The 13,124-nt window shown below is 43.6% G+C and overlaps 1 protein-coding gene across 39 annotated transcripts in view; it reads left to right on the top strand.

Annotated features, from left to right (window-relative positions):
• Positions 1-7,416: 7,416 nt before the first annotated feature.
• The window catches only part of SORBS1 (sorbin and SH3 domain containing 1), a 297,291-nt gene continuing 291,583 nt past the window's right edge, over positions 7,417-13,124 (top strand). For 3 of the 39 annotated variants that reach the window (XM_075072807.1, XM_075072808.1, XM_075072809.1), the window contains exon 1: positions 7,419-7,646. In XM_075072807.1, coding sequence (XP_074928908.1) covers positions 7,569-7,646 — 78 coding nt within the window. In that variant the 5' untranslated portion in view covers positions 7,419-7,568. Of the gene's footprint in view, positions 7,647-13,124 lie in introns of all 39 variants that reach the window. The other 36 variants (XM_075072825.1, XM_075072842.1, XM_075072836.1 and 33 more) reach the window with 28 other exon arrangements.

Genomic DNA, 13,124 nt, shown 5'->3' on the forward strand with positions numbered 1-13,124 from the left:
GAGGCGGCTGCCAAATGATGTTAGAAGGGAGCATCACACAACTTTAAACCAGCATGTTCCCTAACATTAACCGGGACAACTTTAAGTGATGCGTTACTATACTAGAGACCAAGTTTTGCTCTCTATTATGTTGTAAATCCTAAGTAACTTCCTTGCAGTCAATGGAATTACTTTTGATTCACATAAGGGAAACAAAGAATAGGATGTGGCCTTCACTTTTTGAATATTTTGTCTTGCCACTCTGCCACTGAGTTTATGATGGAAGTAGAAAGGGTGAGCTAAGCCCTGTTTTGGGTGTAAAGGTGTGTTAGTCTGGTAGAAGAAATAATATCTCTCTAGTCTATAAATTGCCACTTTCAGTGGCATTATAACTGAGATCTACTAAAGGTTATTGCAATGATTAACTGCTTTAGCTCTCTTTCACCAAGGAGAGGAAGACCTCGTTTTCTTGCTGATATAAAACAAAATTCCCTTTTCTGCAGCAGCTGTGCTGCAGTGAGACATGTTAGCAACTCTTTCAATCTTCCCTTCCCACCCACACACCCTGACACCAGATAATCATCTAATCCTGAGGTACAGGGGAACCCTTTTTCAGATGCACTAGAGATCTGTGGCTCCCCATCACTCACGTAGGAAGTCTGACATTTTAAGACTTATATTTATGAAGAACTTTGCATAAAGTGAGCAGAAATCTTCACAGCCCTGGGGTAAACTTTAGAGGCTTTTGCCTTGGAAATTGCTCCCTTACCATATTTTGGCACCACTTCATCTGCTAGCTATTTCAGTAATGTCTCACACACAATGTTATGTATCATGGTAAACTGAACTGGTTTAAATAAAATCTTTTAAAATCATGTTAGTTAAATTAGTTTACCATGAGTCTGTAGCTCAGTTTAAACCTATTTAAGAGTGTCTTTTCATGGGCTTACACTGGTTTAACTAAATCGATTGACAAACATACCTGTAAACTGATGCAACTGGTAAAACAGACAAAGCTCCAGGCACAGAGAGGTGAAGTGACTTACCGAAGGCACACGTTGAATCAGTGGCACAGTCATCAATAGAGCCCAGGTCTCCTGACTAGAGTTGCGGGGAGTTTTTCAGCTGAAACCTTTTTCTGACTAAAATTTGAGATTTGGGTTGGCCAAAACCATTTAGTGAATGTGGGTTGCTTTAGACTTCTTTTGGTTGATACACAACTGAGTGGGAGTCAACAATGCAATGCTGCCTCAAAAAAGCCAAATATCATTCTGGGGTGTGTTAACAGGAGTGTTGTACGTAAGACATAGAAGGCCATTGTCCTGCTGTGCTCAGCACTGCTGAGGTCTCAGCTGGAGTCCTGTGCCTGGTTTGGGGCACTACACCTTGGGAAGGATGTGAACAAAATGGAGAGAGTCCAGAAGAGAGCAACAAATATGATCAAAAGTTTTGAAAACCTGACATCTGAGGGAAGGTTGAAACAACTGGGCATGTTTAGTCTAGAGAAGAGCAGGCTGAGGGGGGACACGGTAGCAGTCTTCAAATATATTAAAGGTTGTTAGAAAGAGGGTGGTGATCAGTTGTTCTCCATGTCCACACAGGATAGAACAGGAAGTAATGGACTTAATCTGCAGCAAGGGAGAGTTAGGTTAGATATTAGGAAAAACTTCCTAACTATCAGGGTAGATCAGCTCTGGTTACCAAGAGAGGTCTTGAAATCCCCATCACTGAAGACTTTTAAAGACTAGGTTGTACGAACACCTGGCCAGGTAGTCTAGATGTACTTAGCCCTGTCATAAATAGATAGCTAAGGGTTAATGTTTCTTTCACCTGTAAAGGGTTAACAAAGGGAACCAGACACTTGACCAGAGGACCAATCAGGAAACCGGATTTTTCAAAGCTCAGGGGAGGGAATGTTTGGGTCTTTGTCTTTTTTCTGGCTCTCAGCTATGAGAGGGGATTTTTTTCCTTTCTATCTTCAAGCTTCTAATCTTCAGTTTCAAAGTTGCAAGTACAAAGGTAGAAAAAACAATAGGCTGTTATTGCTTTTTTTTTTGGTATTTACATGTGTGTAGTTTGCTGGAATGTTTAAATTGTATCTCTTTGTGAATAAGGCTGTTTATTCATTTTTTCTTTTAAGCAATTGATCCTGTATTATTGTCATCTTGATACAGAGAATATTTTGATGTCTTTTTTCTTTCTTTTTTTTATATAAAGCTTTCTTTTTAAAACCTGTTTGAGTTTTTCTCTGGTTAAGGCTAAGGAAGAAGGAGGGGGAAATCTCTTTGTGTTAGCTTGACTAGGTTTGAATCTGCATAGCCTCAGGGGGGAAGGTAAATTGCCGTCTCTGTTTTGCATTCAAGGAGTTAAGTACAGTATCGCCAGGATAACCCAGGGAGGGGGAGCTGGGGATGAGATAAAGAGGAGACAAGGGGAGGGGGTTTACTTCCCTTTGTGGTAAGACTCAGGGCTTCTGAGTCTTGGGGTCTCCCAGAGAAGGTTTTGGGAGACCAGAGAGGGAGCCAAGTCCTGGAAATCACTTGGCTGGTGGCAGCGAGATCAGATCTAAGCTGTTAATTAAGCTTAGAAGGGTTCATGCTAGCTTCTCAGTTTATGAACGCTAAGGTTCAAATCTGAGTAAGAAGTTATGATAAGCCCTGTCTCAGCAGATGACTTCTGGAGTTCCCTCCCAGCCCTACATTGCTACGATACGAAAACAATAAAAAAAAATGGGAAACATCCAATGATTTGTCTAACTCAAAATGAAACTTTTTGGATTTTTTTTATTTGCTGAAAATTCTAAAATATTTTGGATTTGGTTTGATGTGAACTGATTCTACCTCCCTTCAATTTTTGCAACTGCCAGCAAACTGAGGAATCAGTTATTCCCACAGCTTTATTCCTGACTGCCAGCCCTGTGCTCTTTCCTCCATCCCACCCTGCCCATCACTGAGTGACAGGGGGAGAGTGAAGGAGCATGTAGCAGGAAGGGTCGGAAGAGCAGCAAGGGAGGGATTTTAGATCCAAAAGGTCACTCTTCCATAAGGAAAACTGTGTTGGTTCTCAACTGTACCTTAGCCTAGCTCCACTGTAGCTTCCAAATGGCCAGTGGTGGGAGTGTTAAGACAGCATTCAGAACTCTGAACCTGTCCTGAGCTTCTGAAACCCAGCAGACCCAGAGACACAACAAAGGCAGGGTAGGGTTTATTCCCTGTCTTCAGTGAGACTCCAACAAGAAGAAGAAACAGAATTCTCCTTTTATTAACTATCAAATAATTGGAGGAAGAATTCCACCTCTTTACAGATTTCCCTTTTATATGATGAAGAATAAAAGCAGTGGGGATCTACAGGGGCTTTTAAATTAAATGGTTTGTGACAGACAAAAAACCCTGAGTTTTTTGGGGGTCAAATAAAGGATGACATGAATGTTATTTTATAATGATTTCTAGAAGGCATAGCTCTCTGGACTTCTTCCACATCAGTTAGGAGTCTGCAATGCTCACCATGGCTAGCATTTCACATGGCCCAGGTTGAAATCTGTGGCACTGAATCTCTTCCCAGCGTTTAACACCATGGTAATAGCTGAACCTTTTCCAAGCCCGATTTTCCACTGTCCTGCAGCTTATGCAGACATTGCTTCAGTGCAAAGTGGATGTAAAACACTGCCATGCTGGTTTTGGGCCTAGATGGCACAGGGGAGGCAGTATGGCCTTGTGGATAGCATGCCTGACTGTGACTCTGGAGACTTGGATTCTATTCTCAGCTTTGCCACTCTTTACTGACTTTGAACTAGTCACGTCACCCCACCGTGCCTCAGTTTTCCCATCTGTAAAATGGGGATAGATATTGCTCTCCTTTGCAAAGCACTTTTTGGGATCTATTGATGAAAAGTGCTGTATAAGGGCTAGGTGTTTTGTCACCATTATGCATAAATTTTTCTTGACTGCTTTGTGCATTGTACAGCCATTTGCTCCTGGGAACAAGATGGGCAGCATTTAACATTCACTTTGCATGTACTTACCAGAGCTGTAAATGGTATCACAAGGTGCAAGGCAGGGGAGAATCTGACCTTCCGTCTGGGCCCTCATTCTCCACAGCTTTGTGCCTTGTGTCAAAAGTTACCCCTGCACCAAGTGAGACATAAGTAAAAGGAGAAGTCTGTACCAGGTCGATTTATGCCCAATGTCCTTTGCATGGAAATAGAGGTGTAAATGATGAGATAAGAGTTTGGGCAGTGGGGAATCAGGCCCACTGAATTTTCCAAATGCGCTGCTGACAGCAGAAACCAGCATGTCTCATTTGTGTCCCCACTTACTCAAGCATCATGTGACAGAGCACAGATTGGAACAGATCCGACTGCAGAACAAGTCCATCATGCCAGTAATCTGGGGGATTAAGGACACCTAACCGCATGCACTGACACAATAGCTGGGGTCATCATGATCCCTGCTTTCAGTGTTCCTTGGATTAGAGTAATGTTTCAAATGCTTCTATTTTTCTTTTGACTCTGGCTAAACAAACAGTTCATGTGCTCACAAATCCTGTTCATAATGTAAAGTGTTTGTGTTTGTTGTTTTGCCCTTTATGATTTGTCTTTGGAAAGTGACACAGTGGGTCTGTCTGGGGGCCTTCACAGGATCAGGATGATGTCATCTGCATCCATTTCAAGCACTGTTATATTGAATAAGAGGCAGAGCTGTCTCTGGCTGGAGCAAGGGGGCCTGGAATGGGGAGAGCTGTGTTCTGTCCCTGATTCTGCCACTGATGCAGATCTACCTTGGATGGTCAGGAAGACATACCTGGCCTCTCCTCTAAGAAGTGCTCAGCCTAGCAAATGCTCTTGTTACACTCATCTGTATTTGCTCTTTTTTGTGTGTCTGATGTTCCCAGAAGTGCTCATTTACCGCTGTTGGGGGGAGAACACTTTGAAGATATGGCATGGGGTGATGTGCTAAATGTCATCTCAGATGTTAGAAAAACAGCAATTAGCAATGTAACATTCAATTACTTGCCTTTGTTAATGCAACCCCAGCAGGAAAGCAGACCTGGGAGTGGAGTAGGAAAACAGGGCATTTCAGGGGACAGGTGTTTGCTGTAAAAAGTACAAACTCCTGTTCACAAAACTTTAGCAAATGGGTAAAGGAGAATCACCAGCAGCCGGCATTAAGATCCATAGTCCTATCCACCTACACAGGAGATATTGACTTATTCCTAATCAGCTGGGCCACTGTTATTGGTATCAACTAAAACATTATGAGCCTGATTTTCAAAAGAACTTAGCTCCCAGGTAGGCACCAACATTCATGAAAGCTTGGCATGTGGGCTGCTGTGCTGTTTCTAGTCTTTTAAGTATTTTATTTTTATCACAGTTCTCCTCATTTTGGCCTGCAATAATGCCAGCTTTCTTGGGCAGAAATGATTCAATGACTCTCACCTCAAGTTTCAAAGCTAAACTTGAATTACACCAGAACTGACTCTGCAATTCACCATTCCGAGGCAGAGAAAGGGCTCAATCCTTGTTTTCCATTAAGTCAGTTACATTGGTGCAAGGGCTGCAAAGCATTTGCAGAACCTCCCTGGAGAACAACTTCATTGCTGAAGGCCTGTCTGGCTAAGCTTACAGCCAGCTCTGCTGGCTCTCTCCCCAACATGAGAACTCTTAGTGCAGGGGTTGTTTCAGAAGGGGTAACCAGGTCAGCCCTGTGCCATGGCTATTTCCTGGCTGTTGCAAGGTGTCTAGGAGCATGGATAGCCAGGCACAAATTAGAGTTGCTGGAGTCTGCAATGAACTGGCTCCCAGAAGCACCAGTATGGGATAGGGACAGGAAGACAGGTCTCTCGCTCTGTGTCAGGCAAGGAGGAATCAGGGCTAAAGTCTACTGCATGTTGACCTTTTGGGTGAAAACATAAGAGACAAGGAAGGCTCTGTCTGCTTTTAGTGGATTTATGCTTTGCACTCACATAACATTTTCTAACTGCAAAGTGTTGACAAACACTAGCTCATCCTTGCAACCTCCCTACAAGTCACTCTTGCAGATTGCTGTTTTTCAGGGTAAGGATTCTTTCTGGAGAGACCGTTGAGTAAGGTATCATAATTCTCTCCCTACTCCAACCCATGCTTATACTAGCGATCATGGGGAGGAAAAGATTTTGTGCCTGAGCTGCTAAATTTTCTTGGCAGTCTTGCAAAGATACTACAAGTTTTTATCCCCCTTTTACTCATCAGGTGGGAGAGGAAGGAGCTGGTGAGACAAGGTGACTTTCAAATCTGCTTTTGAGAGTTTAGTGCCTAGTTCTGACTGGATTTGGGGTCTACTTCCCTTGTGCTCCATTGAGAATCCCAGACACAATATGTTCTCTCTTTGCTAGCAGGAGCTAGTCACTCTTTTCTCAGGCAGGTTGGCATATTTTCATCCAGTGACTTCCCTTTCAAGTCCCATTTGAATTAATTTGGGGGTATTCCTGATTAAGTGGATAGGGGTGAGGCTAAGAAAATGAAATTACTTTTCTGTGACTTCTAATATAGTTAATTTTTAAAACCTCTGAAGGGGGAGAAGAAAGACATTGACTTGGACCAATACCGTTGCTCAAGAGAAAAGATCATCAAAGATTAGGGTGACCAGACAGCAAGTGTGAAAAATCAGAATAGGGGTGGGTGATAATATGAGCCTATATGAGGAAAAGACTCCCAAATCAGGACTGTCCCTATACAATCAGGACATCTGGTCATCCTGCTATTTTGAGGTAGGTGAACATCCCTGTTGGTTTCAATGGGATTTCTTGCTACATGCAGGCAGCAAATCAGAACGTGAGTGGGTTGATTTAAATGTATATTTTCTGAAGGGGGCTCTTTGGGGCAGGGATTGTCTTTGTTTTGTTTGTCCTACGCCAAGCACAGCGCAGTCCTGGTCCATGGCTGGTACTCTTCAGCACCACTGCAATCCACATAATAAATAATAGCCTGTGAAATGTAGAGTGAATTAGGTAGGGATCTTCTCCCCTCCACTTCAATGATCTGTTCCCAGGCTCCAGATATTGAATTAATTACCAACCAAGGAGTGAATTTCTCTCCTCTCCTCTCCTTATTTTTCTTGGTTTGCGTTATCCCTAGATTAGACAGTGATGGGCATATGAAAATGCCTTTGATTACAATGTGCTAACTGGTTCGGAATTACAACATCCTTTTAACTCTGTCTGCCTCTTCAAGACCTTACTGTGGGTTCCCATCCTTCCTCCTAACAATTTCACCATGCGTGGGATTAGGAGTGAGGGAAGCCTACAACAAGTGCAGAAGGGGATACTACATCCCTGGATGTTTCACCCGAGCCTTAGCCAGCTGGCTTGCCGAGCGCGGAGGCTGCCTGGTGGATGAAGAGTAACTGATCGCACTCTTATCAGCGCTCCTTCTTTTTTCCAGTGGAAAGCACAGACCCTTTCCATTTTTGCTGTTGCGTTGGTGAGAAGGAACCATTTGCGAGGCTTCCCAGCTGAGCTCTGCCGGAGTGGATGATTCCACAGCCATTCTAATGAGGGGGGAGGCAACACAGCCCATTGGCCAGCTGCTCGTGTGTCTGTGAAGTCAGGACTTCATGCCACAGAAAAACAGAGCAGCAAATCTGCAGCATGTAGTGTTCTCGGAGCAAGGAAGGTGCCGATTCATTTGCAAGGTAAGATCATCTATGCATTTAACTTTTTCGTCAAGCCAGACCTTTTCCAGGTGTAGTAGCTAGTAACTCCACCCCCTTACCTCGCATTAAGGAAACCCGAGGGGTCCATTTTATTACTGAGGCCATCGTAGCCAGGAGCTCTAGGTGTTCTGTAAAAGGCCATCATGCTGTAGGATGTTAGTCTCGTCTCTGTATTCTAGACATTGTTGTGTTGCACCACAATTTTTATACAAATCAAAGATTTATTACAGAGCCTTTTATCTGCAGGTGAAGGAGATTGCAGAGGTAGAGACCTGGCTTTAGGAAAGACTTTGTAATCATCGCTTTAAACAGAAATGGAATTTTGGTTTTGGTGTGGGCGCAAATAGAACATCCCGGTTAATACAAGAGGAAATATACACATACGTGTTCTGCGTGTGTTTAGACTGAGTAAATTACATCTGCTGTGAAAAGCTTCATCTCCCAGCCCTGGGAGAGCTAAAAGCAGGATGTATGCATTACGGTTGTTCATTCATCAGTGGCTGCAAATAATGCAATTATCAAGTCAGCAGTGCATGAATGCCGCCGTGAGTGCTGCACACCGAGAACACTGTACTTCTGGGAATCGACACTTGCTGTAGTTTGAATAAAATACAAGGCTGGGAGGAGGAAATGCCTCTGTGGGTGGGGAGGGGGCTATTGGTTAATCTAGATCACTCCATTGTTCCCAAGGATTGGTATGATCCGTGCATTTCCGTGGAGAGACCTGTCCATAAAAAATTCAAGAGTGAAAAAAAACAGCAACAGCTTCAGATACCCCTGTTGCTTGACAGATAGGGTAGATGTCTTGGTGCTTGTGAATTTACAGCAGTTTTAATTATGTCCCAGTATGGAAAGGACTGTATTTACAGTCCACTCTTATATTTACATGTCAGATCCTGCATCCCTTGTGTTTCTGCTCCTGTTGTAAGGTGTCTTAGGGACGGTGAGAAATCACCATTGTGTTTTGCCACGAGCAAGAATATCACTTGTTTATTTATTAGCCTATTAGGGTAATGGGAAAGCCATTCCTGCCCTGCTGCGCAGATCTCATTTCAGCAAAACTGCCTGTTCTCCAGCTTGTACGCATTTGATTTTTAAACAGTGAGTGTACTGTGCTCATGCCAGGCCTAAAGTTGCTATGCCTCCAAACTGCCTGTATCAATTTTAGTTCCTAAAGCAAAAGCTCCACTTAAGAGTGGAACCTGGAACTTCATGAATGGGATTTGCCCAAGCAAGGGTGTGCTGTGTACCTGTCTAAGGGAAGAGGGGGAATGGTTTACTGACTTTTAGCTGCTGCTCAGTATTTCTGTTCTGCTTGTGTTGGCACTGCTCTCCCTGAACTATAATTTGTACAGTAGTGCTTTAAAAATCTATATTATTTGAGATCAGGACCCCTGGTGCTAGCTGCTGTACAGACACATAGTGAAAGATACTCCCTGCCCCACAGAACTTACAGTCAAAGAGACAAGACAGACAAAGGGTGAGAGGAGAAACAGAGGCCCAGAGAAGTTAAATGGCTTGCCCAAGGTCAAGTAGTAGCTCAGTAGCAGAGTTGGGAATAGCTGCCATGTCTCCTGAGTCCCCAGACTAGTGCTCTAACCATGTTGCTTCTCTTACACTAGCATTGATACTTTAGTGATTCTATTGCACTGGTTCTTCACTCACACTCTTTCTTTGGTTTTTTAGATTTATTATCTTAAAATATGCAGAGTATTTTAAAGATAGTCTACTCTGTAAAGCCAACCCCAGTACAGTAAATCTATAGAGAAACATGCAAATACACTGTGATGTTTAGACAGTCAAAACTACAATTATTGTGCCACCTTAAGAACACAGTAGACTTATTCCACAACACACACACATTCTATCCAGAAAAAAAGCGGTTTCTAATATGTTCTGCATGCATGGAGGGCTAAGCTAGAAATCAGAAAAGTGAGAATTATTGTACGTTCAAAATGAGTAGTATTTTCAGGTGCCTCTTCCCTCAGTAATAATTGCACAGGTGATGTTGAGAGTACAAAATTACAGGACTATGACAAGGGGAGATAATGTGATAAGCAGGTTTCTTCTTGCACGTTCTCCACTTGCTATTGAGGGAAAGGGTGCGAGAGCTGGGGTGATTTCAGTGAAACGTTGTAGCATACTGAAAATGCTGAATTACCATGGTGGCAGCTTTAGAGAAGGGAGCATCTGAGGAAAGGTTTAAATTACTGTTCTTCACTTAAATTACATTTCTTATTTTGAAAAGAGTACTATCTGTGGGAGTATTTGAGGGGAGAGTTATCATTCAGAGACGGGGTTTGGCAACAGTTGTTGGTCCTTGAATTTACTTATCCTACTTAATGTCACGACAGCTGCTTTGCTTATTCATTTATGTAATGGATAGGAAATTATTTGCCTTGCTGATATCTTGCAGCAGTGAGCTCCACTGGTTAATTATCTATCGCCTAAACTCCCTAAAGTGTTGCATTGGATCTGCTTTAAATGTTTGGCTCTTAGTTTCATTGAGTGCCTCAATGTTTTTGCGTTATAGGACAGGGTAAATGGGAATACCAAATTAGCCTTATTGATTTTTTTTTTTTTTTTTTTTTTTTTTTTAAGGCTAAGGCCTCTATGTCCTTTCTGGCTGCTCACATTGATGGAATCTATTCTCTCGCTGCACTTTTCTTTACACTAAGCCAGAGGAATGTCCACAAGTCCAGTGGTCTGATCCTGAAAACTTCATTCACGTGCATAAGCCCATTGACCTTAGTGGCACTATGCACATAAAGACACATTGCAGGATTGGGCCCTATACTACCTATATATTGTTTATGCCACAAGGGTTAAGGCTAGGTCAGCACATGCTTTACACAATGTGATTTGTATGACAGTAGAAGCCACAGCTGAGACCAAGGCCCCATGGTGCTGTATGGACATACAGCACGAGGCAGGCCTGGCCCGAAGAGCTTACAATCGAGGCAGACAAAGTAAAGGACGGAAGGAGAGAGAGGCATAGAACTTTTCCCAAGGCCAGTGACAGAGCCGGGAGCAGAACTCCCAGGCCAGTGGCCTGGTCACCAGGTCACGCTGCCTCCAAGTGACATAGCTTTCTGCTTTCCCCAGAAAGTCATTCTGGAGGGCACCTCCAGGCACTCCCACATGTAGCTATACCTTCACCACTGCCAAAGGATGTGCCCTGAAGTACCCCTCCCCCCGGCAAGATGAAGACATTTATCTGTGGGAGTTGGCTCCAAGCACCAGCCACGAGGGAGAGCAATGATAAATGTGTTCCATCTGTCCATGAGGTAGCTACGATGCTTCTACAGCTCTCTTGGCTGGGGCAACTGAGACAGAACTACAGACAAGCATTGATGGAAGCCCCATGTGTTGCTCCTAAATTTACAGCTAGCCCTGCCTAGTTTATTTGTAATCTGGCCATTAAATCTTCTTTGTGGGTTGATACACATTTTTATATTAGCTATGTGGTTGTCTTGCTTTCCTAGAATTGTGAACCAGCTTTGCTTTGTGAGGTTCAGTCATGCACCATCCCTACCACAAAGGGGTCCGAGGCACTAACAATACATAGGACCTACATGCTAATGGAAACTGTTTGGTCTGTAAAAGTGGATAAAAACTATGAGAAAAGAAGCTCTCTTGTGAGATTTCTTGCTTCGGGCCCCAGCCAGAATCACAGAATCATAGGACTGGAAGTGACCTCAAGAGGTCATCTAGTCCAGTGGTTTTCAAACTGTGGGTTGCGACCCAGTACTGGGTCATGGAATGTCAGGCACTGGGTCGTGGTGGCTCTTGGTGAGCACTGCCGACCGGGCCATTAAAAGTCCCATCAGCGGTGCTGCCTGGCTAAGGCAGGCTAGTCCCTCCTGTCTTGATACCACACTGTGCCCTGGAAGTGGCCAGCAGCAGGTCTGGCTCCTCGGCGGGGAGGGGCACGGGGCTCCACACGCTGCTGTCACCCCGAGCACCAGCTCCGCACTCTCATTGGCCAGGGGATGGTGCCTGCAGGTGAGAGCCGTGCAGAGCTGCTTGCGCACTGGGTGGGGAGGGCTCTGAGTTACTACAGCGAATTCTTTCCCAGGTATCTTCCTGCTGGGTCTTGCTCACATGCTCAGGGTCTAACCGATTGCCATATTTGGGTCAGGAAGGAATTTTTCCCCAGGTCAGATTGGCAGAGACCTTGAAGGTTTATTGCTTTCTTCTGCAGCATGAGGCATGGGTCACTTGTAGGTTTAAACTAGTGTAAATGGTGGATTCTCTGTATCTTGAAGTCTTTAACCTATGATTTGAGGACTCCAGTAACTCATCCAGAGGTTAAGGGTCTATATCGGGAGTTGGTGCGACTCTGTGGCCTGCAGCGTGCAGGAGGTCAGACTGGATGATCATGTTGGTCTTGTCTGACCTTAAAGTCTGTGTCAACTCTGTGAGTCTAAATATGCCATGTTCACTGTGGATCATGGAGCCTCTTTGAAGCTGTCTCAGTCGAGGTGCATATGTGGAGCTTTCTCTGTCATTAATGGTATTTAAACAAGGGGATGTACTAAATTGTAAACAGGGTGATCTGTTTAACCCATAACGATAACTATTTGCTCCCACTCCCTTCTGTAGTGTGCTCTGACTGGGTGTGTGCAAACACTGGTAAAATATTTGCAAGTTTTTGTTCAAATAAGACATGTCTTTGCTATTATTATTTAACTCCCTTTCATTGGCTCAGTTTTCGGGACTGTTTATAGGACAGTTTTTGCTCTCTAGAATGTTCATGTTGCTGAATACTTGTGTGAAATGGACTTGCTTCAGAAGTACATGACATCCATTAGAACATAAGAACGGCCATACTGCGTCAGATCACAGGTCCATCTAGCCCAGTGTCCTATCTTCCAACAGTGGCCAATGCCAAGTGCCCCAGAGGGAATGAACAGAACAGATAAACATCAAGTGATCCATCCCCTGTCACCCATTCCCAGCTTCTGGCAAACAGAGTCTAGGGACACCATCCCTGCCCATCCTGGCTAATAGCCATTGATGGACCTATCCTCCATGAAATTATCTAATTTTTTTTTTGAATCCTGTTATAGTCTTAGCTTTCACAACATCCTCTGGCAAAGAGTTCCACAAGTTGACTGTGCATTGTGTGAAGAAATACTTCCTTTTGTTTGTTTTAAACCTGGTGCTTATTAATATCATTTGGTATTAATATTATTTGGTAACCCCCTAGTTCTTGTGTTTTTGAGAAGGAGTAAATAACACTTCCTTGTTTACTTTCTCCACACCAGTCATGATTTTATAGACCTCTATCATATTTCCCCCTTATTTGTCTCTTTTCCAAGCTGAAAAGTCCTAGTCTTATTGATCTTTCATATGGAAGCCATTCCTTACGCCTAATAATTTTTGTTGCCCTTTTCTATACCTTTTCCCATTCCAATATACTCTACCTTTTTTGAGATGGGGCGACCACATCTG

This window comes from Chelonoidis abingdonii, chromosome 16, assembly GCF_003597395.2.
Source record: "Chelonoidis abingdonii isolate Lonesome George chromosome 16, CheloAbing_2.0, whole genome shotgun sequence".
NCBI classification, from domain to species: Eukaryota; Metazoa; Chordata; order Testudines; family Testudinidae; genus Chelonoidis; species Chelonoidis abingdonii.